At 35.0% G+C, this 22,944-nt stretch overlaps 1 protein-coding gene across 1 annotated transcript in view; it reads left to right on the forward strand.

Moving 5' to 3' along the window:
* TTN (titin) overlaps positions 1 to 22,944 on the forward strand; it is a 408,614-nt gene that overhangs the window by 260,204 nt on the left and 125,466 nt on the right. Inside the window, exons 158-184 of the mRNA XM_074212758.1 lie at positions 98 to 178; positions 1,392 to 1,475; positions 2,432 to 2,515; positions 2,658 to 2,741; positions 2,862 to 2,945; positions 3,071 to 3,148; positions 4,378 to 4,449; positions 4,554 to 4,637; positions 5,156 to 5,239; positions 6,361 to 6,444; positions 6,537 to 6,620; positions 9,189 to 9,272; positions 9,367 to 9,450; positions 9,544 to 9,627; positions 9,721 to 9,804; positions 9,898 to 9,981; positions 10,083 to 10,160; positions 10,698 to 10,781; positions 11,179 to 11,262; positions 11,387 to 11,470; positions 11,585 to 11,662; positions 13,976 to 14,062; positions 14,946 to 15,065; positions 15,831 to 15,905; positions 16,126 to 16,203; positions 18,488 to 18,595; positions 20,604 to 20,678. Of these exons, the coding sequence (XP_074068859.1) occupies positions 98 to 178; positions 1,392 to 1,475; positions 2,432 to 2,515; positions 2,658 to 2,741; positions 2,862 to 2,945; positions 3,071 to 3,148; positions 4,378 to 4,449; positions 4,554 to 4,637; positions 5,156 to 5,239; positions 6,361 to 6,444; positions 6,537 to 6,620; positions 9,189 to 9,272; positions 9,367 to 9,450; positions 9,544 to 9,627; positions 9,721 to 9,804; positions 9,898 to 9,981; positions 10,083 to 10,160; positions 10,698 to 10,781; positions 11,179 to 11,262; positions 11,387 to 11,470; positions 11,585 to 11,662; positions 13,976 to 14,062; positions 14,946 to 15,065; positions 15,831 to 15,905; positions 16,126 to 16,203; positions 18,488 to 18,595; positions 20,604 to 20,678 (2,274 nt within the window). The remainder of the gene's footprint in view (positions 1 to 97; positions 179 to 1,391; positions 1,476 to 2,431; positions 2,516 to 2,657; positions 2,742 to 2,861; positions 2,946 to 3,070; positions 3,149 to 4,377; positions 4,450 to 4,553; positions 4,638 to 5,155; positions 5,240 to 6,360; positions 6,445 to 6,536; positions 6,621 to 9,188; positions 9,273 to 9,366; positions 9,451 to 9,543; positions 9,628 to 9,720; positions 9,805 to 9,897; positions 9,982 to 10,082; positions 10,161 to 10,697; positions 10,782 to 11,178; positions 11,263 to 11,386; positions 11,471 to 11,584; positions 11,663 to 13,975; positions 14,063 to 14,945; positions 15,066 to 15,830; positions 15,906 to 16,125; positions 16,204 to 18,487; positions 18,596 to 20,603; positions 20,679 to 22,944) is intronic.

Below are 22,944 nucleotides of genomic sequence, written 5' to 3' on the forward strand. Positions count from 1 at the left end.
TAGCATTGTTTTGATATGTCTTTATATTTCTTTTATCTTGTTTGTTTACAAATCTTTATAATTTGGAAAATTAAGAAAAAAATTACTGTTTTTAAAGTGCCTGAGGTGCCCAAGAAAGTTATTCCAGAAAAGAAGATTCCTGTTCCAGAGGAACCAGAAGCTCCTCCTCCAGCTAAAGGTACATTCCTTTCTTATAACATATGGCAGGGAAAATCTCCAAGTCTTTTGTTCTTTGTTCTCCTTTTAACCAAAATATAAATGACTTCTTTTTTCTACTTAATGGGGAGAAGGGAAATAGACTGCTTTTCTTTCTAAAGATAATCATATTTGGGGGGCGGCTAGGTGGCACAGTGGACAGAGCACCGGCCCTGGAGTCAGGAGGACCTGAGTTCAAATGTGGCCTCAGACACTTACTAATTACCTAGCTGTGTGGCCTTGGGCAAGCCACTTAACCCCATTGCCTTGCAAAAAAAAAACACCTTAAAGATAATCATATTTCAAGGGATGATGATTTTTGGAATTAAGCCAAATTTTATATTGAATAACATGCTTATTCTTTAGAATTAGAGATATGCAACTGGAAGGGATCTCAGAAAGCATCTAATTCAACTCCATCATTTTTCCATTTTAAGAAATTGAGACCCATAGAGGAAAGTACCCTAAGTCACATAGATATTAAACCCGAGAAATAAGATTTCAACCCAGATTCCTTTTCACTGTACTGCCCTAAGGACAATTAAAAAGTCTGGATCTGTGGGGCTATGGAGGAAATGATAGGTGCCTAGAATCAGAGATAGCTGGTAAGGGAATAGAGTCAAGAAGACCTTGACTTAGATGCTTATATAGTGTGTGAGCCTGTGTAAGTTGCTTAACCTCTGTTTGCCTCAGTTTCCTCAATGAGGATATATTTTGAGGACATGAGGATAGTATTAGCACCTATCTTACACGGTTGTTATAAAGATCAAATGAAATAATATTTTTACATTTGTAAATAAATGTAAATATACCAGGGTCTGGTACATAGTGGACACTATAGAAATACTTATTCCCTTCCCATTTCACTTCCTAAGAAGTAGAGACCATGAAACCCACAGTTACCTAATCTGATAATATCAATATTAAATAAAATTGATAAAAGATATTTTCTTCTTCCTATCAAGCACCTTCCTTTGGAAAAGTTTGCTGCTAATACTATAAAAGAGTATCCTATAAATATTAGAAAAATAAAATAACCAAAATGTTAGTATGCATGCACAAATCAAGGCATTACTAAACAAATCTACCTATAGATACCATTTGTCAGATGTATCTTTTATTTTTCTTGCTATTTTATGTACAATTTTGGAATTCTCAAAAATGATTTTTTAAAAAAATCCTTTAAATCTTTAAAGTGCCTGAAGTACCGAAGAAAATTGTTCCAGAAGCAAAAGTTCCAGTTGCTGTTCCCAAAAAACCAGAGGCACCACCTGCTAAAGGTATCTATAACATTTTTCACAATGGTGAAATAATTGTCCCTTGTGTATCTGTCTGAGATGGTAATGGGTATGTGGTTTAGAGAGAATAAGTGTGTGTGTGTGTGTGTGTCTATGCCTTTTTATAAACTATGTATTTTCCTCATCCTTCAAATTCTTAATAATTTATTTTCATTCTTGAATGAATTCACAACAATAAATTTACTAATATCTTTGAAGTCCCTGAGACCTAGAAAGTTATATGAGAAAAGATGGTTTGTAAAAACTGAGATTTACTTTTCATATATACATATTTTAAATTGTAGAATTCTAAATTATGTAAAAAATGAAAGATGAAGAAAGATATCAGACTCACCTTCATTATATCTGACTAATCCAGAAGTATCCCTGTTGCTTATGTACTGAGGCAGTCAACAAATAACACCAGTAGCAATTATGATTTAAAAACAATTTGTTAGGGGTAGAGTAGAATGCAGAATTATCAGGGCTCTAACCACTAGGTTGATTAATTAGTGTACCAAAGTATAGTGGGGAATTGGTAGTTTTTAACAAAATGGAAAAATGTTCCCTAAACTCATAATTCTTTCAATGAGCAAAAAAAAACATAGAACAGAAACTCACATGCTATTCTGTTCTTATCATTATTTTTTAATTTTAGTGATTAATGTGTGTCTCATGTCATGTCATTATTATTACAGTTCCTTTTGTATCTTTGAAATTCCTCTAAGTGTACAAAAAACAATATCTTTTTAAGTATCTGAAGAGCTCAAAGAAGTGGTCCTAAAAGAAAAAAGAACCTATATGTGTTGTAAATCCTAAAAGTAAGGGATCCTAACCCAATACAGGGAGACAACAGCCATGATCTAAATCTGAAGAAAGGTTATCTTTGATCATGAAAGATTGATATTTCCCATTTTTCTTTATCATTCCTAAGTATTAAATTACTAATATCTTTCAAGCACCTGAGTTGTCCAAGAAAACCATCCCAGAAGAGAAAATCCCTGTGACCATTCCTAAAAAGAAAGAAGTTCCATCTGCCAAAGGTACATTTCACCAACACCAAATCCAGAAGAGCTTTGACTTCAAGACTGAAAAATCACATGTTATATCTATTTGAATAATAATTTCTCTGTCTTCTTAACAACTAAATGTTAACATTGTCTCAACCTACTAATATCTTTAAAGAGCCTGATGTACCCCGAAAATTTACACAGGAAGAGGAGGCATTGGAACCTGTTCCCAAAATAACAGAACAACTTCCAACAGAAGGTATCCTTAAATGATCAAATTCTGAAGAAACAACTTTTGCCATAGTTTAGAGAAACACATTTACTATTTTATCTATATGTTTTATAACTATTGAATACTAAACTACTAATATCTTTAAAGAACCTGGTGTATTCAAGAAACCTGTCCCAGAAAAGAAACTACCAATACACTTGCCCCCAAACCCAGAAGCTCCTTCAGTACAAGGTATAAATCTTGAGGGTACAATTCCATATTACATTTTGTTTAACAATATGATGTCCATGTAGTTTGTGTTCCAGTTCAGTAGGTCTCTCAAATTGCTAAATCTAAAAATACTAATATCTTTAAAGTGCCTGAAGTTTTCAAGAAAGGTGCTCCAGAAGAAGCACATCCTGCAAGTCTCAAGAGGGAGAAACTCCCAGTGCCAGGTATCATTCCCCATTTGCTCCAGTCAAAAGAAAAATAATTTTCTTGTCTTGTTTTTCTGGAAAATTACTTGTCTAAGTGTGCTTAAAGCTTAAAGATGCATTCTATTTATGTGTGATGCCTAATGTAAAAATACTAATATCTTTAAAGTCAACAAAGGGACAAAGGAATTTGTTTCAAAGGAGAGAGTGGACCCCAGACCAAAGGTTCTACAAGGTACAGGTTCCCAGTGATCAAAGTTTACATTTCAGGGAAGAGAAAAATATTGATCTTGTTCAAAGGAATATTGCTTGGGGTGAAAGGTTTTTCTTTTATCCTTAAGACTTCTAAAAGCAAGACCATTGATATCATTAGAATATTATGTATCTCCAAAGATAGGATCCTTAACAGAAAAAGTACCAAATACTTTTCCTCCTAGAGCAGAAATTGTATCAACCTTTTGTGACATCACATTGAGACAGAATTCTTTGAGACAGAAAATTTGGGATTGAAATTCAGAGTGATTACCACCCAATGGTGCTGAGATTCTCTTATAGGTCCCAATTGAGCATCAACTTTACATAAGCATAGGTAATGTGGAAATTCCAGAAATTACACAATAAATACTATTTAAAAAACAAAAACTTGAAATGAGTAATTTTCTACAATAGCAATAATATAAAAATATATTAGGTACATATGTAATCTAGGGGAAAAGAATACTAGCTCCAGGGGCAGAGAGCTATGGTTCAAAGAACCCTTGCCTTTATTAGGTTCTAATCTATGTGACCTTGAACAAATCACTTAACCTTTCTCATTATCTTCTTCTGCAAAATTAAAGAACTGAATTGGATGTCCCCGCCATTAACTCCAAGGTTCTTTCTGGCTCTTAAAGTCCTAAGACTAAAAACTTCCCAATTCATTAATATTGTGTTTTCTATTTATTTTATATGTTGTACCTCTGCTGTCATTGATACACTATTAATTCTAATCCAAACTGAACTAGAAGGAACTCCAGATGAGGAAATTGTCCTCTATACTTGCTGTACAATTTATACTTTTAAAAAGTAGCCTAAAGATGAGACATTCATCAACTGTTATTAACCTAATTGTTTTAGTCACAGTTGATTGCTACTTGTCATATTAGGGGTGGACCAAATTCTTAAGTTCAAATAATTTTGGGTATATGGATATAGATACTGTTTCTATGAATTTTTCATAACCCCTAAAAATAAAAATTCTAATATTTAAGCGCCTGAAGCTACCTCAGAAGCTGTCCCTGAAAGAATAAAGCTTCAAAAGTCAGAAGTAAAACCAGTTCAAGGTATATATACTCAATCGATTTTGAGGGGGAAACTCAGCTAGCTTTAAATATATGTTACTGTGTACTATGTCTTTCTAAGTGTAATATTACTAATATCTTCAAAGTGCCTGAAACTCCCAAAGGAGTGGTCTCTGAAAAGAGAATGCCTGTGACTATCCCCCCAAAACCAGAAGCTCCACCTGGGAAAGGTATATGTCACCAGTCAAATAATTTGGAAAGAAGAATGTCTTGTCGTCTGTTAATGAAAATATCCTGAAATCTACATTGAATCCTCTAATTCTCAAGTATAAAAAGATACTAATATCTTTAAAATGTCTGCAGTTCCCCCAAAAAATTTTGTCTCTGAAAAGAAAATTCTTGTTGCCATCCCCCCCAAACTAGAAACCCTACCTGCTAAAGGAATAATTAACAATCAAGTAAATCTAAAAAAGGTCTTGTCTTCTCATGTGTTTCTGTGTCTCATAATTTCTAAGTAATTAAAATACTAATATCTTTAAAGTGCCTGAAGTTCCCCAAGAAGTTATCCCAGAGAAGAAAATGCGTGTGGCTCTCCCCAAAAAACCAGAAGCCCCACTTGCAAAAAGTATCTGTCACCAGTGAAGTAATTATAAAAGAAAAATATGTCATCCTCCACTCTTGAAAATCATATTGACATTTTGGGTGACCTTCATAAATCCTAATTTTAAAATTACTAATATCTTTCAAGTGCCTGAACTTCCCAAAGAAGTTATTCCTGAAAAGAAAGTGCCTGTGGCTGTCCCCAAAAAGCCAGGAGCCCCACCTCCTAAAGGTATATAGGTCATTGCTAAATCAATTCTGAAAGAAGATCTTTTGTTATTGACACTGTTTTGATGTTTCTATTAAGATTTATAACCCCTAAGTGTAAAAATACTAATATCTTTAAAGTGCCTGAAGTGTCTCAAGAAGTTGTCCCTGAAAAGAAAGTGACAATGGCTGTCCCCAAAGAACCAAAAGGTCCACCTGCTAAAGGTATATAACACCCATCAAGGAATTTGGAAAGATTAGTACAGTGCCTTGTTACTGAAAATATTTTGAAGTCTCTGTTGAACATCATAACCTCTAAGTATAAAAATATTAATATCTTTCAAGTGCCTGAAGCTACTAGAGAGATTGGCCCTGACACAAAAGTGACTATGGCTATTCCCAAAATGCCAGAGACCCCATCATTTAAAGGTATATTTCACCAATCAAGTAATTATGGGGGGGCAAAAATGTCCTGAACTCTGCTCTTAAAAATCAGATTTATTTTCTACTGATCTTTGTAGCTCCTAATTTTAAGATCACTAATAATGTTCAAATACCTGAACCTCCCAAAGAAGCTGTCCCTGAAGGGAAAGTGCTTGTGGCTATTCCCAAAAAAAAAGACAGAAGTCCCACCTGCTAAAGGTATGGGTCATTAATAAACTAATTCTGAGAGAAAGAGTGAGATGTCTTCTATTATTGAAACTATTTTGCTTTTTCTGGTAATCTTTAAGACCTCTAAATTATAAAAATACTAATATCTTTAAAGTACCTGAAGTGCTCCAAGAAGTCATCCCTGAAAGGAAAATGCCAGTGACTATCCCCCCAAAAGTCAGAAATGCCACCTGCTAAAGGTATAGGTCACCAGTAAAGCAACATGTGTTATCTTTATTATTGAAAATATTTTTAAATCACTGTTGAACCACATAACCCCTAATTATAAAAATACTAATATCTTTCAAATGCCTGAAGGTCCTGAAGAGATTGTTCCAGAAAAGAAAGTGCCCATAGTTGTTCCTTCCAAAACAGAAATGCCACCAGCTAAATGTATATGTTCTCAAGGAAATAATCCTGATGAGTAACTGTCTGCTCTTAAAATCAGATGATTTCTTCACAGTTTCTAATTTTAAAATACTAATATCTTTCAAGTGCCTGAAACTCCCAAACAAGTTGTCCCTGAGAAGAAAGTGCCTGTGGCTGTCCCCAAAAAGCCAGAAGCCCCACCTACTAAAGGTATAGGTCACTGCTGAGATCATTCTATAAGAGGGGTGTCTTGTGTGCTCTTGAAAATATTCTGATGTATAAAAATACTAATATCTTTAAAGTGCCAGAAGTCCCCCAAGAAGTTATCCTTGAGAAAAAAGTGCCTGTAGCTGTCCCCAAAAAGCCAGAAACCCCACCTGCTAAAGGTATGGGTCACTTCTGAAGTCATTCTATAAGAGGGGTGTTTTGTCTTATCTCTTGATAATATTTGGATGTGTAAAAATACTAATATCTTTAAAGTGCCAGAAGTCCTCCAAGAAGTTATCGTTGAGAAGAAAATATCTGTGACTATCCCCAAAAAGCCAGAAGCCCCACCTGTTAAAGGTATATGTCACTTCTGAAGTCATTCTATAAGAAGATTGTCTTGTCTATGTTCCTGAAAATATTCTGATGTATAAAAATACTAATATCTTTAAAGTGCCAGAAGCCCCCCAAGAAGTTATCCCCGAGAAGAAAATATCTGTGACTATCCCCAAAAAGCCAGAAGCCCCACCTGTTAAAGGTATATGTCACTTCTGAAATCATTCTGTAAGAGGGGTGTCTTGTCTATGTTCCTGAAAATATTCTGATGTGTAAAAATACTAATATCTTTAAAGTGCCAGAAGTTCCCCAAGAAGTTGTCCCTGAGAAGAAAATATCTGTGACTATCCCCAAAAAGCCAGAAGCCCCACCTGCTAAAGGTATAGGTTGCTGTGGGAATCATTCTTTAAGATGGGTGTCTTGTCTATGTTCCTGAAAATATTCTGATGTATAAAAATACTAATATCTTTAAAGTGCCAGAAGCCCCCCAAGAAGTTATCCTTGAGAAGAAAATATCTGTGACTATCCCCAAAAAGCCAGAAGCCCCACCTGTTAAAGGTATATGTCACTTCTGAAGTCATTCTATAAGAGGGGTGTCTTGTCTATGTTCCTGAAAATATTCTGATGTATAAAAATACTAATATCTTTAAAGTGCCAGAAGTCCCCCAAGAAGTTATCCCTGAGAAGAAAATATCTGTGACCATCCCCAAAAAGCCAGAAGCCCCACCTGTTAAAGGTATATGTCACTTCTGAAGTCATTCTTTAAGATGGGTGTCTTGTCCTGAAAATATTCTGATGTGTAAAATACTAATATCTTTAAAGTGCCAGAAGTTCCCCAAGAAGTTATCCCTGAGAAGAAAGTGCCTATGGCTGTTCCCAAAAAGCCAGAAGTCCCATCTACTAAAGGTATAGGCCACTGTTGAAATCATTCTTTAAGAGGGGTGTCTTGTCTATGCTCCTGAAAATATTCTGATGTGTAAAAATACTAATATCTTTAAAGTGCCAGAAGTTCCCCAAGAAGTTATCCTTGAGAAGAAAGTGCCTGTGGCTGCCCCCAAAAAGCCAGAAGCCCCACCTGCTAAAGGTAATGGGTCACTTCTGAAGTCATTCTATAAGAGGGGTGTTTTGTCTGTGCTTCTGAAAATATTCTGATGTGCAAAAATACTAATATCTTTAAAGTGCCAGAAGTCCCACAAGAAGTTATCCTTGAGAAGAAAATATCTGTGACTATCCCCAAAAAGCCAGAAGCCCCACCTGTTAAAGGTATATGTCACTTCTGAAGTCATTCTATAAGAGGGGTGTCTTGTCTATGTTCCTGAAAATATTCTGATGTGTAAAAATACTAATATCTTTAAAGTGCCAGAAGTTCCCCAAGAAGTTATTCTTGAGAAGAAAGTGCCTATGGCTGCCCCCAAAAAGCCAGAAGCCCCACCTGCTAAAGGTATAGGTCACTGTTGGAATCAATCTTTAAGAGGGGTATCTTGGGGGTGTCTAGGTGGCACAGTGGATAAAGCACCAGCCCTGGAGTCAGAAGTACCTGGGTTCAAATCCAGTCTCAGACATTTAATAATTACCTAGCTGTGTGGCATTGGGCAAGCGACAACCCCATTTGCCTTGTAAAAAACCCTAAAAAAGAGGGGTATCTTGTCTATGCTCCTAAAAATATTCTGATGTGTAAAATACTAATATTTTAAAGTGCCAGAAGTCCCCCAAGAAGTTATCCTTGAGAAAAAAGTGCCTGTAGCTGTCCCCAAAAAGCCAGAAACCCCACCTGCTAAAGGTATGGGTCACTTCTGAAGTCATTCTATAAGAGGGGTGTTTTGTCTTATCTCTTGATAATATTCGGATGTGTAAAAATACTAATATCTTTAAAGTGCCAGAAGTCCTCCAAGAAGTTATCGTTGAGAAGAAAATATCTGTGACTATCCCTAAAAAGCCAGAAGCCCCACCTGTTAAAGGTATATGTCACTTCTGAAGTCATTATTAAAAGAGGGGTGTCTTGTCTATACTCTTGAAAATATTCTGATGTGTAAAAAAAATACTAATATCTTTTAAAGTGCCAGAAGTCCCCCAAGAAGTTACCCTTGAGAAGAAAGTGCCTGTGGCTGCCCCCAAAAAGCCAGAAACCCCACCTGCTAAAGGTAATGGGTCACTTCTGAAGTCATTCTATAAGAGGGGTGTTTTGTCTATGCTCCTGAAAATATTCTGATGTATAAAAATACTAATATCTTTAAAGTGCCAGAAGCCCCCCAAGAAGTTATCCTTGAGAAGAAAATATCTGTGACTATCCCCAAAAAGCCAGAAGCCCCACCTGTTAAAGGTATATGTCACTTCTGAAGTCATTCTATAAGAGGGGTGTCTTGTCTATGTTCCTGAAAATATTCTGATGTGTAAAAATACTAATATCTTTAAAGTGCCAGAAGTCCCCCAAGAAGTTATCCCTGAGAAGAAAGTGCCTATGGCTGTCCCCAAAAAGCCAGAAGCCCCACCTGCTAAAGGTATGGGTCACTTCTGAAGTCATTCTATAAGAGGGGTGTCTTGTCTATGTTCTTGAAAATATGCTGATGTGTAAAAACACTAATATCTTTAAAGTGCCAGAAGTCCCCCAAGAAGTTATCCCTGAGAAGAAAGTGCCTATGGCTGTCCCCAAAAAGCCAGAAGCTCCACCTGCTAAAGGTATGGGTCACTTCTGAAGTCATTCTATAAGAGGGGTGTCTTGTCTATGCTCTTGAAAATATTCTGATGTGTAAAATACTAATATATTTAAAGTGCCAGAAGTCCCCCAAGAAGTTATCCTTGAGAAGAAAATATCTGTGACTATCCCCAAAAAGCCAGAAGCCCCACCTGTTAAAGGTATATGTCACTTCTGAAGTCATTCTATAAGAAGAGTGTCTTGTCTATGTTCCTGAAAATATTCTGATGTGTAAAATACTAATATCTTTAAAGTGCCAGAAGTCCCCCAAGAAGTTATCCCTGAGAAGAAAGTGCCTATGGCTGTCCCCAAAAAGCCAGAAGCCCCACCTGCTAAAGGTATGGGTCACTTCTGAAGTCATTCTATAAGAGGGATGTCTTGTCTATGCTCTTGAAAATATTCTGATGTGTAAAATACTAATATCTTTAAAGTGCCAGAAGTCCCCCAAGAAGTTATCCTTGAGAAGAAAGTGCCTGTGGCTGTCCCCAAAAAGCCAGAAGCCCCACCTGCTAAAGGTATAGATCTCTTCTGAAGTCATTCTATAAGAGGGGTATATTGCTTGTGTTCTTAAAAATATTCTAATGTGTAAAAAATACTAATATCTTTAAAATACCAGAAGTACCTCCAGAAGTTATCCCTGAGAAGAAAGTGCCTGTGACTATCCCCAAAATGCCAGAAGCCCCACCTGCTAAAGGTATAGATCACTGCTGAAATAATTCTGAAAAAAAAGGATGTCTTCTCTTGTTTTTGAAATTATTTTGATGTTTCTTTTAAACTTCATAACCCCTACATATAAAATACTAATATCTTCTAATTGCCTAAAGAGCAATTATCCCTTAAAAATGTCTGTGGTGGTCTCTCAAAGGCCAGAACCCCCACCACCTAAAGATATATACTCCCACCCTTTAAATTGTGGGAGGTGATGGGGAGAATCTTTTCTGGCCTATAAAAATTACTTTTCGCTGTACGAGTGTTATTTATTTTTCTTTTGACCTTGGTAACTTCAACATGTAAAAAAAAAGAAAAAACTAATATCTTAAAGGAACCAGAAACTCCCCAAGAGACTGTCCCTCATAAGGAAATAGCTGTGACTCTTCCCCCCAAACCAAAAGCCCTACCTGCTAAAGATATATGTCACTACTGAGAGAAAAATATTTGTCTTCTGTTGTCAAAAAAATAGCTCTTTGAAATACAAAAATCCCTAAATTTAAAAATAATAATATTTTTTAAGTGCCTGAAGCTTCCAAAGAAGTCATCCCAGAAAAGAAGGTGCCTGTGATTGTGCCCAAAAAAACAGAAGCACCACCAGTTAAAGGTATATGTCACCAGCAACCTCATTCTTCAGAACATCCGTTCTGCATTAGAAAATGATCATTGGAACCCCAAAACATAAAAATACTAGTATCTTTAGTATTAGTGCCTGAAAGTGCCCGAAATCCTCCCAAGGAGTTAGCCACTAAAAAGAAAGCATTTGTGTCTGGTTCCCCAAAATTTAATAGTCCTTCCAGCTAAAAGTTTTTATTCCCACTACTTTGATTATGGCAGGTAATGTATCAGTCTTGATATTCTAACTCTAAAGACTGATACATATATAAACTGACTCCAAAGCCAACATATTTATCCCTATATGATGCATCTTCTAGGTAATATACACTGATGTTTTTCCACTTATCTTTACAAATCCTAAATATTTTTAAAAACTATTTTTAAAGTGCCTGAACCACCTGTAGAGGTTATCCTAGACAAGAAAGTGCCTGTAACTGTTTCCCCTGAGCCAGAGGCCCCACCAGTTAAAGGTATTGTGGGGGGGGGGTTGGAAAATAGAAACTTTTACTCTTGAAATTTTACGGTTGCTGTGAAAATGGATTTAATGTTTCTCTTTCTTAATTTCTAAATGTAAAAATACTAATATCTTTAAAGTGCCTGAAGTACCTAAAGAGATTGTTCCTGAAAAGAAGGTGCCTGTGGCTGTCCCAAAAAAACCAGAGGTGCCACCAGCCAAAGGTATATGTCATCATTGTATTAATTCTGAAGAATTTTATGCTATCTCTTTAAAATATTTTGGTGCTTATACTACTATTCATAGCACCTAATTATAAATTACTAATATCTTTAAAGTGCCTGAACCTCCAAAAGAAGTTGTCCCTGAAAAGAAAGTGACTGTTCCCAAAAAACCAGAAATTCCACCTGTTAAAGGTATTTATGTACACTCATTTGATTCAGAAAGATCTATGCTTAAAAACATTTTCATATTTGATGTTTTACATTTGTCTTCATCATAACTAAAAGTAAAAACACTAATATCTTCAAAGTGCCTGAACCTCCCAAAGAAGTCATCCCTGAAAAGAAAGTGCCTGTGGCTGTCCGCAAAAAGCCTGAAACCCCAGCAGTTAAAGGTAGCAGCCACCAATCATCCTGGATGAGAAATGTCTTAACTTCTGTTCACTGGGGGTGGGGGTGGGGGGCTAGAGGGGGGGAGAATTGTGTGTTTCTAGTGGATGTTGTAACTTATTAGTATAAATAAAAACTAATATCTTTAAAGTGCCTGAAACCCCCAAAGAAGTCATCCCTGAAAAGAAAGTGCCTGTGGCTGTCCCCAAAAAAACAGATGTCCCAGCAGTTAAAGGTATCAGCCACCAGTCATTCCAAATGAGGAATGTCTTAACTTCTGTTAATTGGGGGGGGGGGGGAATCATATGTTTCTAGTAAATGTTATAACCTGTAAGTATAAATTAAAATACTAATATCTTTAAAGTACCTGAAACCCCCAAAGAAGTTATCCCTGAAAAAAAAGTACCTTTAGTTATCCCCAAAACATCAGAACTGCCACCTGCTAAAGGTACTAATGGCTTATGACTGAGCTTGATCACACTCATTTGCCTTCAATCTTCCTAAACCTAAATAAACTAATATCTTTAAAGAACCTGAGGTTCCAAAGGAAACTGTCCCAGTCAAGAGGGTGCCTGTTGCTGCTCCTCCCAAGCCAGAGACTCCACCACCTGAAGGTACATGGCTAAAACAGACCAAATTAGGAAGGAAAATGTCTGTCTGCCTCTTATTTTTTGTCTGGAGAATGAATTTCTGCTGAAAATATTTTTGTTGTTTCTGTATAAATTCTAACAGTAAAATTAGCTAATATCTTTAAAGTGTATGAAGAGCCAGAGGAAATTACTCCAGAGGTAACTCCAGAAGAAGTGTATGAAGAGCCAGAAGAAGAGCCAGAACCAGAGCCAGAGCCTCCTCCTCCTCCTCCACCACCCAAAGGTACCTATGAGTATTGGTCAAATATTTCAAATTCAGTCAAATTCTTAACTCGTTTTGTGTGTGTCCTGGATCACCTTGGCTGTTTGGTGGAGTCTGTGGGTTCTCTTGTCAGAATAATGTGTTTAAATGCATAAAATAAAATACAAAGTATTAACCAAAGAAATCAGTTTTATTGGAATGGGATATCAAAATAGTTCAGTACCAGGTTAAGAGCCCTACCTTCAGAAAATGATGCTTACCACCAGTGTTCAAAAGTCTGTGTATGGTGAAGCTATTTTTATGTTTCCTACCTGGCTTAATATTTCTATAACATGAAAATACTAATATCTTTAAAGTGCCAAAGCCACCTCAGAAAGTGGTCCCAGAAAAGAAAGCCCCACCACCTGTTGTCAAAAAACCCGAGCCACCACCTGTTGTCAAAAAACCCGAGCCACCACCTGCAAAAGGTACTTATCATGACTAATGATGTTCTTCACAACTTTAGGTTTTGTAAATGTTCCTGTTGTTTTTTTTACTGTTTTCAAAACTGATTTTTGAAACTACTAATATCTTTTAAAGTGCCTGAAGCACCCAAGAAAGTGGTCCCAGAAAAGAAAATACCCCCACCTGCCAAAGGTATATAATTCTGTTTGGAAGGTTTTGTATTCAAGGGGAAGGAAGGACATGGGAGGAGGATTCGGTGGGTCTTGAAAATTACTTTTTTTCCTTCTGTATATATGATTCATTTTAAGTCCTAAAATTAAAAATACTAATATCTTTCAAGTGCCTGAACCTCCCAAAGAAGTTGTTCCTGAAAAGAAAGTACCTGTGACTGTCCCCAAAAAGCCAGAAGCCCCGCCTGCTAAAGGTATAGACTCCTAAGATAACTCTGAAGAAAATCATTCTCCTCTGACCCAGAAATTTATGTGTTTTGTATCTTCTTTTCCCAGTACTCTTCATGTTGTGTTTATATTTTAATTGGATTTTTAAAAATTGAATTAAAAACATTTTATCATTCCTTCAGCCACTTTTGATAAGTTCACTGATGTGTTTGAACATAATTATTTTGTTCTTTATAAAGCACATTCCTTTCTCCCTATTATCCTTTTTTTAACTGATCCAGACTTTTCCCTTCAGTTATTAATGCTTCCTGTCTGGATCAGTACCCTAGGCAACTGTACAAAATCAGAACCCCACTCATGTACTCAAGTAAATGTCCCATATTTCTCAAGTGCCACAAAGTAAAATTAACTAATATCTTTAAAGTGCCAGAGGTGCCAAAGAAACTTGTCCCTGAAGAGAAACCTGTTCCTGTTCCTGTACCCAAGAAAATTGAATCTCCCCCACCAGAAGGTACCTGTGGACCCATATATCCATTTACTACTTCTGAATACTTAGAATTTGATCTTTATTTCTTTTCCTTTCTGTTGTTTCTGTTTAATGATTTCTTAAATATTTTCCTCTCTTATTTAGTTCTGAGAATTCCTAACTCTTAAGTTTGAACAATCTGAGTGTGGCTCAGGGACCAAAATGAAACCCGATTTTCTCTAATGCATACAACAGTTCATAACAGAGGGAGGAGGACAAGTATAAATTTCATAGGAAGAGGGGTAAAAAATAAAGTGCACACAAACCTGACAAACTTTTAATTTTCAATCAAACTAGAAATAGGAAGAGTTGTTTTTGACATCTATATGAAGAATTAGAAAAGGTAGAATTGGAAGGCAAGAAGATTAGGGGCTATTATTTTTGTTTGGTTGGTTGGGGTTTTTTGGAGGCTATTATTACTAGTGGACCAGTTTAGATAAGAGTTCGTGAGGAGCTAAATTTGAAGGATAACAATAGGGAGGAGAGAGGTGATTGGATGTAGTTGAGGAGGGAGAAAAACAGTCAGAGCAACAGAGAGACAGAGAGGGAGACACAGAAAAGAGAAGAGTTAAAGATGATTCCAAGTTTTTGATTGATCTAGTGGTGATTGTAGGAATTAAAAACAAAATGCTGTTCCAGTCTAAAATGTTATTCTTCATATGATGTTGCTCAATTTTAAAATGTTAAAGTCTTATATGATATGTCTCCCCATATATAATATGGGATTATATGTAAATATGTGTATGTATACCTGTATGTTTGACACAGTTTACAAACTATGTGGTTGGAATTTTTATGTCCATTGATATAGTTTGTTACCTTTGAAAATAGCTAAAGGTAAAGTGAAAATTAACTAATATCTTTAAAGTATATGAAGAACCTGAAGAAGTTGTTCCCGAAGTAGAAGAGCCTGAAGAGGAAATACCAGCTCCTGAGGAGGAAGCAGCTGTTCCCATTCCTGAAGAGCCAGTCCCACCACCACCTAAAGGTATAAGCCAATGCTAATTACTGGCAAAGTCTTTGATTCCATTAAAAAGATATTGCTTATCTTTCTATTAAAAAACATAAAATAAAACTCAAATAAAATCTTTGGAAAAAATAAACTACCTTGCAAAATATTTAAGCAAAAAAAAAAGTATTCTGCCTCTTTGCATGGTCACGTCCACAATCATTTATTAAGCACCTACTGTGTAGTAAGGGCTTGGGTTACAAAGAAAGGCAAAATCCAGTCCTGCTCTGAAGACAGTCACAGTTTCATGAGGAGAGCAATATGCAAGATATACATAGGATGAGTTGAAGATAAGCTCAGAGGGAAGGCACTAGGTTTAAAGGAGACCAGGAAGGACATGAAAACCTTTGATTTCCTGAAAATTCGATATTATTGATTTTAAAAAGCTATCCGGATCCTTCTGTTCAGCAATTAAATTAATTCAATATATATCTCCTAAGCCACCTACAGTCTGCAGAGCAATGTGGTATTTTCTAAAGGAGATACCAAAAAACTTATATACATTTTTTGCCTTCATGGAATTTAAAGTTTAAAAAAATAAGAGGAAAAAGACAGATGAAAGTTGAGTTTCATATTAAAGAATGCAAAATATGACATCAGGTATCCATCTTAACAAGGATGAGCATAGTTGAATCCTTCCATTTCTCCTCAGTCATCCTTCTTGTTTCTTCAAGTCTGATGTTAAGTACAATTTGTAAAGTTTTTGAATATCAATGGATCTAAAAGAAACTCTTGTCTTTAAAGTGCCCGAGGTACCCAAGGTCGTCCCAGAAAAGAAAGTGCCTGTTGTCAAAAAACCAGAGCCTCCACCTGCTAAAGGTACATTTGAAAGGGGGTGAATGGTGATGATGGGAGGCAGGAGGGATGGGGAATCTTTGGTCCTTCTTGTGGTAATGTCTGTGTTTTTATCATTTTCCTTGATTGTGTTATGTGTAATGTGTGTTATGATTGATATGTTGTCTTTTTATGTGACACTTTTTTCAAAATATTTTTCATGTCTTCAAATTTCTAAATTTAAATGGAACTAATATCTTTAAAGTACCTGAGGTGCCAAAGAAAATTGTCCCAGTGAAAAAAGTTCCAGTTCCTAAGGAACCAGAAGCACCACCAGCTAAAGGTATCTACATTAATATTGCTATAATGATGAAAAAAATTCGCTTTTAATTTTCTTTGATAGTCTAGTAAAACCTCATAAATGGTGTTAATTGTGATTCTGTATGATTTCATTTTGTTATGTCATTATTTTCTGCCTATAGCCAATAGTATTTTGATTTGTTTCAGTTAATATTAACCCTGTCTCAGTAAGTTGGATTTTTTCCCTGTTTCTAACACTTTGTAAATTCTTGTAATTCTTTAAAACCAATAACAACAACATCAACAAACTAATATCTTTAAAGTTCCTGGATTTCTCAAGAAAGTCGTCCCACCAAAGAAGGAACCTGTCGCTGTTACCAGAAAACCTGAAGTTCCACCAGCTAAAGGTATATGTCACTAAGAAAAAAAAACCAAACAAAAATTCTTTTTCTTTGGCAGTTGCAGATTAAGTTTATTTAGGTTGTGAGTTCTCTATGAACTGCCGAATCAAGTGCCATAAGAGCATAAACATCTAATATATAGCATATGTTTTTGATGAATAAATGAGTGAATGAATGAAAGTAAAAGCATTGAAGAAAAAGAGACATGAGTCTTGAGAAGCATGAGAGTTTTCTTTCTCGTAACATCACCTGGATTTTCTAAGATTTTGTATGCCTCTTACATTCTTAAAGTAAAAGAAATTACTATCTTTAAAGTGTCTGAAGTACCCAAGATAAGTGTCCCAGAGAAGAAAATTCCTATTGCTGTTCCTGAAGAACCAGAAGTTCCACCAATTCAAGGTACCCAGAGCTACCACTTAAGTCACAAATGGATCACCACCAAGTTGTCTTCTTAATTATCCCTCTTTGACAACAGAATCGAGTCTTGTGTCCATTCATTGTCTCTTGTTAGCAACCTAAGGGGCTCTTTAAGGATGGGGGAGGGTTGTGTTAATTGTGAGCTTGCTATTTGGAATCATAACATTAAAAGAATTGTAGCAGAGTTGGTTTTGGATGCCTTCTAAAGTGAAATCATATTTTTCAAGTGGAAGAGTCTCCTGAAGTGGTTATTTATGAAGAAAAAGCATCCATAACCATTGGTAGGAAAGAGACTCCTCCTGATGAAGGTATTTTTTAAAATCTTATATAAAATCTTATGTTAAGAATATCAAAATATTTAGAGAGGGATAGATCTATTAATAGTGGATCTCAAAGTAGTCCAGTGCTCTCTTTGAATATTACTTTTCTTTCACATACTTATACTCTTAATAGGTCAAGAACCGTAAATAAGATCATTTGTTGCTAATGGATAGATAGATAGATAGATAGATAGATAGATAGATAGATATAGATAGATAGACATAGATAGATAGACAGATAGATGGATGGATGGATGGATAGATATATGATTTCCATAGACTAGAAAAGTATAATCTGAACCACCACAATGAGAAAACTGAAATTGATGAAAAGTCAAATGTGCATCTAAGAATGTCTTAAAAATCACAACTTCTATTTCCTCAGAACTCATAAAATAAATAAATCAATCTTTAAAATAGAGAAAAATTGCATTAAAAGATTCTAGAGGCTTCTGTCTCAAAGCAAAAAACAATCTACCTGACTTAGAACTCTGAGCTTGTGTTTACCTTTGTATGATTGTTAGCTATGTTTTTTTGTGTCTCAGTATCTTATACAACTGGTACTTTGTAGGAAGGAAAGGTTTCTTTCACTATCAGTTTATAATTAATTTTCTTAATTTGGGAATTAAGGGAGGATTGGACAAAGTTTTGTTAAGTATTTGTAAACTCAAGAATCATGATGAAAGACAATCGTGCTAATGTAGTGAGTGTTCTTTAGAAATGACAATCCTATATCCCTTGTCAATATTCTTTAAAGAACGTGAAATCATAAAGCAGATTGAGCCTGTGGCACCAGAGCCTGAGCCAGAACCTGAAGAAATACCCGAGAAAGGTATTCAGATCATTAGGCTTAAACCTATGCCATCCTCTATAATCTTCATCTTGAAATATGTACTTCATAGTGTGCTGTCATCTTGTATGTCTCATTGAATCTGTCCTTGAAATACTCTTGCTGTGAATGTGTACTAAATTCTTATAATTCAGTGTCATTTGTACAGCATATTTCATGTCAAATGTGGCTCGTCTAAATGTGTTTCATGTCATGAAAACAGTGCTGTATCTCTCACTTCTGTATAAAAATGTATTACTTGTTTCATGTTATGCAAAGATAAGAAGGCATCTTTTTCTCATCTTGGTATGCCTTCCTTTTTATCTGCTAACTTTCCAATAATACTCTTCTAACTAATAGAACCTGAACCAGAAAAGAAGATTCCTGAGAAACCAAAATTCAAACCACCACCTCGGGCCCCTGTTCCACCAAAGGAGGAGATCAAAGAACAAATGGTTCAGCTTAAAGGTACCAAGACAACTGACTTTCAACATGCTCTTAATCTGCTTCAAAACTTCTAACTGAATTTAGTTGTGCTTCCAAAACCAAGCACTATTTTGGAAGTATATTCTTTTAAGTATTATTACTCATTGCTTATTTAAACCAAAACAGGTGCTTTTCTGCTGCTTCTAATGTTCGTGCCTTGATTTCCTTTCAAAACAAAACACAATATTTATCAGTGCCTAATAAACCCAAGGGACTGTGCAAAGTGCTTCAGGAGTTGGGAAGATAAATTATAATAAAGCGATTAGAAAAATACCAAATAACAATAACACAAGGTGGACTATTATGTATGCAACTAAAGTGTTACAAAGAAGGGACCTTTGAGGCTCAAGAGAAATAACATCACATGGGGTGGGGGTATGGTTATGACTTTTCAAAGCTTGCTAATCTTGCTAACCTGAAAACAAATGAAGAAATAGGTATTATCTAGTGTCCATCAATAAATATTTGATGCAAAGAATTTTTAAAAGTACCTATTTAAATAAGCTCTTCATTTGTCTTATATGATCTTGATTCAAGGGCTTTCCATCCTAATTAAATCCTTTCTATATTGCCTGGTTTCCAAACCTGTTTGCCTACTCTTTGTGGTTTTGAGCATGAGGAATGTGTATGTGGATCTTTGAGGTGTTTTTGTGCCTTCATTGCAGTTTTGCTTTTGAGAGATTTATTAACAAAGGCAGTCTTGGTCTTGAAGAATATTGTCTCTTTCATAAGGGGAAAAACATTTTTATGGTGCCATAAACCTGATAAGTATTCATTGTTCACTTCAGAAATACACCAAAGGCTCTTGTTATTGAACAAAAGATGGTGTCATCTAACTTTCATTTTAATGTCATAATCTGACTCTCTGAAAGGAGAGGTGGTTCAGAGATCATATAAGACTTCTGGGTCTAGTTTTCTATTGATTAATCCATTAAATTTCAGTTCCTACTTTTTGTTATTTGATTTCTCTTTCTATTGAAGTTCTATATCTTGATTTAAAATAAATATGTATATAAAGATTTCAGAATTTTTGAGACATGTTTCATTAAAAGAAAGGATTACTAACTTTTTTATTATTAAGTACCCTAAAGTGAGAGTATGCTCTTGCAGTGTTATCTAAATAACTTCAGTTATAGATGGAAATTCCCTGCACTCAGTTTTAAAGGAATACTTGAAAATATTTGGATTTTTCCTACAATCTTGAGTTTTCTCATGTTCTTACCATCTGCAAAGGAAATAATTTTCAAATAACATCATGTAGAACCTCTGTACCCATCTTGAAATCTATTTAACTGAACTGAATGAGTTAGCATGGGATGAGAAATTAATGGCTCCTGGAACTGTGCAATGAATTGCAGATTGGTTTTACGGTGAAAGAGGGAATATTGAAATTTGTATCAAAGTTAAATATATATTTTTGCCATTTTTCTGATGACGTGAAGTCAGAGTATGGCAAAAATAATTGCCAAAAATCTCCATTCTTTAGCCCAGAATACAAGGAAAAGTTGGAGATAGTAGATCTTATTTCAATTTTACTTCAGCAATAATGGGAGATTTGTTTAATCAACCAGATTATGCAAATTAAATTTAGAACATTTAATCCCATTTAATTCCACAAGCATTATGTAAGCGACTTTGTGCAAGGCACTTTGGAAGGATCATTTATTGTTCATTAATCAAAAGTCTTAACCTGGAGTGTATAACATACCTAAAGAGAAAATTTTACCTTCAGAATTTAACACTTTCTACAAGAGATCAAAATAATCTTCCTGAAACAATCTTGAATTTAAGCTTCTATATCTAATTCTTGCTAGAGCTAAAATACCTTGACAGCTTGAATGCTTTCTGTATCTTCTTTGGCACTTCTTAAAGGCTCTTAACAAAACATAATAAAAATATGTTCTTGGGGATGGGATATTTATCTTAAATCTCTTCTGAATAGTAGTTTCAAAATGCAGCTATTAAAAAAATCTAATCATCTTCTTTAAAGCTGTTGTAAAGAAAAAACCTCCTGAAAAACCTCCAGAAAAGGTTCCTGAAAAGGTGGAGTTTGCTCCTCTAAAAGGTATCTTGTCAATGCAGAAAATATATTCATATACATTAGAGAGATATAGTGCTTTCATGGTTTTGGTCTTATTTTATTTCTCTAAAGTTTATGTGCTCTTGATGGAAAACATATTCATATATAGACTCTTCCATCATGCTTCTGCTCTTCTTGTATCTTCAAAACTTTTCTTTTCACATCATATTGCTTTGTGTACCCATTATGATCATGCCTACATTATCCATTTGCTTCTTTTTTGTGAAATTCTTGCCAAAAAAGTCATGTGGTTGATTTTCCAACAATTATATAAGCAATAGATTTATACACAAAAATTTACATTCTTTTTTCCACTCAATTCAATATACCTTCACTGGATAACTGGACTTGTGTTAGTAAGAGGAAAGAAATTTTTAGGTAAAAATGTTGATTTTCAAACTAATGGAACACTGATATATATAAGGTTTCTTTTATATTACTGAAGATTATGAATATCAGAAAGGTGGGGGAGTATCTCTTCAATATATCATTATTTCTCTCAAGGAATATTTTTAGTTTGCCTCCTCTTGATTCCATAAATATTTCTTAATTGAAATGGATTAGTCCTAAGAAAGGTTCCAGTACAATTATAAATCAATAATTTCAAAATTTCTTTTGTTTGATGTTTTTCATTTTTAAATTTATATTCATAAATAAAATTAAAACAAGTCTGTTGAAAGAAATGGTAAAAATTATTTTAATAAAGTAATGATTTCATGAAACCCCTCATGGAGGTTTCAATCCCTCCATGTCTTAGATAATTTTATGAGTTGCTATCTGGTAGCTAGCCTCCTGGTGATAAAGCTCTTTGATTTTTATCTAGGTTTGTCCTCAGATAAACCACTGTAGTCTTGTAGGACCTTTGAGAGCTTATGCCTCAGTGAACTCTATGCCAAAATGATCAGCATGGGACTGTAGTGGAGGATTCAATTACCCTATTTAACAGAGGAATTAAAAATAAAATTACATTTATTTGCAGTAAATAATAGCTGATGATATCACTCTAGGAATGAACCTAATTAGGTCTTTAAGGTTGATGATCTAGATGTTGGTTCTGCCACTGATTCACTTGGTGTTTTTTATCAAATCCCTTAAGCACTTTGTATCCATACTGTCTTACCTATCAACTGAGGATAATGATGATTCACAAAGTAATACATTAAAACTCTTTTTAAGATTTTAAACTATTCAGGCCACTCAATGAATCAAAGCCCTAGAGCTCAATAATATTTCTACAATAAAATAATCACTTAAAAATAATTTATATTGCATTCACCTCCCAAAATGTGAATTATGAAGGACAAATTGCATTGTTTCTAAGTCCACTTTATATTGAATAAAATCATATTGCTTACCACCATGTTTGACCCATGTTTTACAAAGTAATTTAAAAGAATTGCAAATCAAGCCCTTTTAAAATATTAAAGGATAATACATTGTCAGCATAGATAAAAAAATTTCATTTTCAAGTCTAAAAATTATACTTACAACATATTAAGAAGAAAAATTATTTTAGTTGTTTTAAGATAAGTAATTTCTTTTAAAATATAACCCTTGGGGGTGGCTAGGTGGTGCAGTGGATAGAGCACCCACCCTGGAGTCAGGAGTACCTGAGTTCAAATATGACCTCAGACACTTAACCCTAACCCTAACCTAGTTGTATGAGCTTGGGCAAGCCACTTAACCACAATGCCTTGCAAAAAAAAAAACTTTAAAAAAGGTACCCTTATGTATATTTAATTTGTAGTATACTAAAAATTAAGGGAGGCTCTTTTTTTTAATCAGATGAGTGCTTTTTAATGAAATCAGAAATATCTCATCTGAAGCATTAAATAGAAATTCAGGATCCATGTCATGGTCAACAGCTCTGATCTCCATACCATATAGCTTAATAATATTTTAAATTTTACCCTTAATGGGCAAAGAACCCTTAAAACACAGAATTTCAGACTGCGGATCATCTTATATTTCATTACCTGACATTCTATACTTCACTGGTGACAAATCTCTCTAGACCTACTCTGTACCTAGATAGGTACTGGGTCAACAGATAACTTTGTCACTTGTATTATACTCAAGTTTGCTAAGCTTGATAGAAGCTTCAGAACTTTTATTCAGCTGGCCCCGGCTTGGGGAACAAGTTCAGTGTTACCTCTACCCCCAAGCTGATACATGAGTAGCCTTTTTTAATGCAAGTTTATTAAAGTTAACATTGACAAATTTTGCACAGCATTACAGATACTACTGTGCT

Source organism: Macrotis lagotis, chromosome 1 (genome assembly GCF_037893015.1).
Source record: "Macrotis lagotis isolate mMagLag1 chromosome 1, bilby.v1.9.chrom.fasta, whole genome shotgun sequence".
Lineage (NCBI taxonomy): Eukaryota > Metazoa > Chordata > Mammalia > Peramelemorphia > Peramelidae > Macrotis > Macrotis lagotis.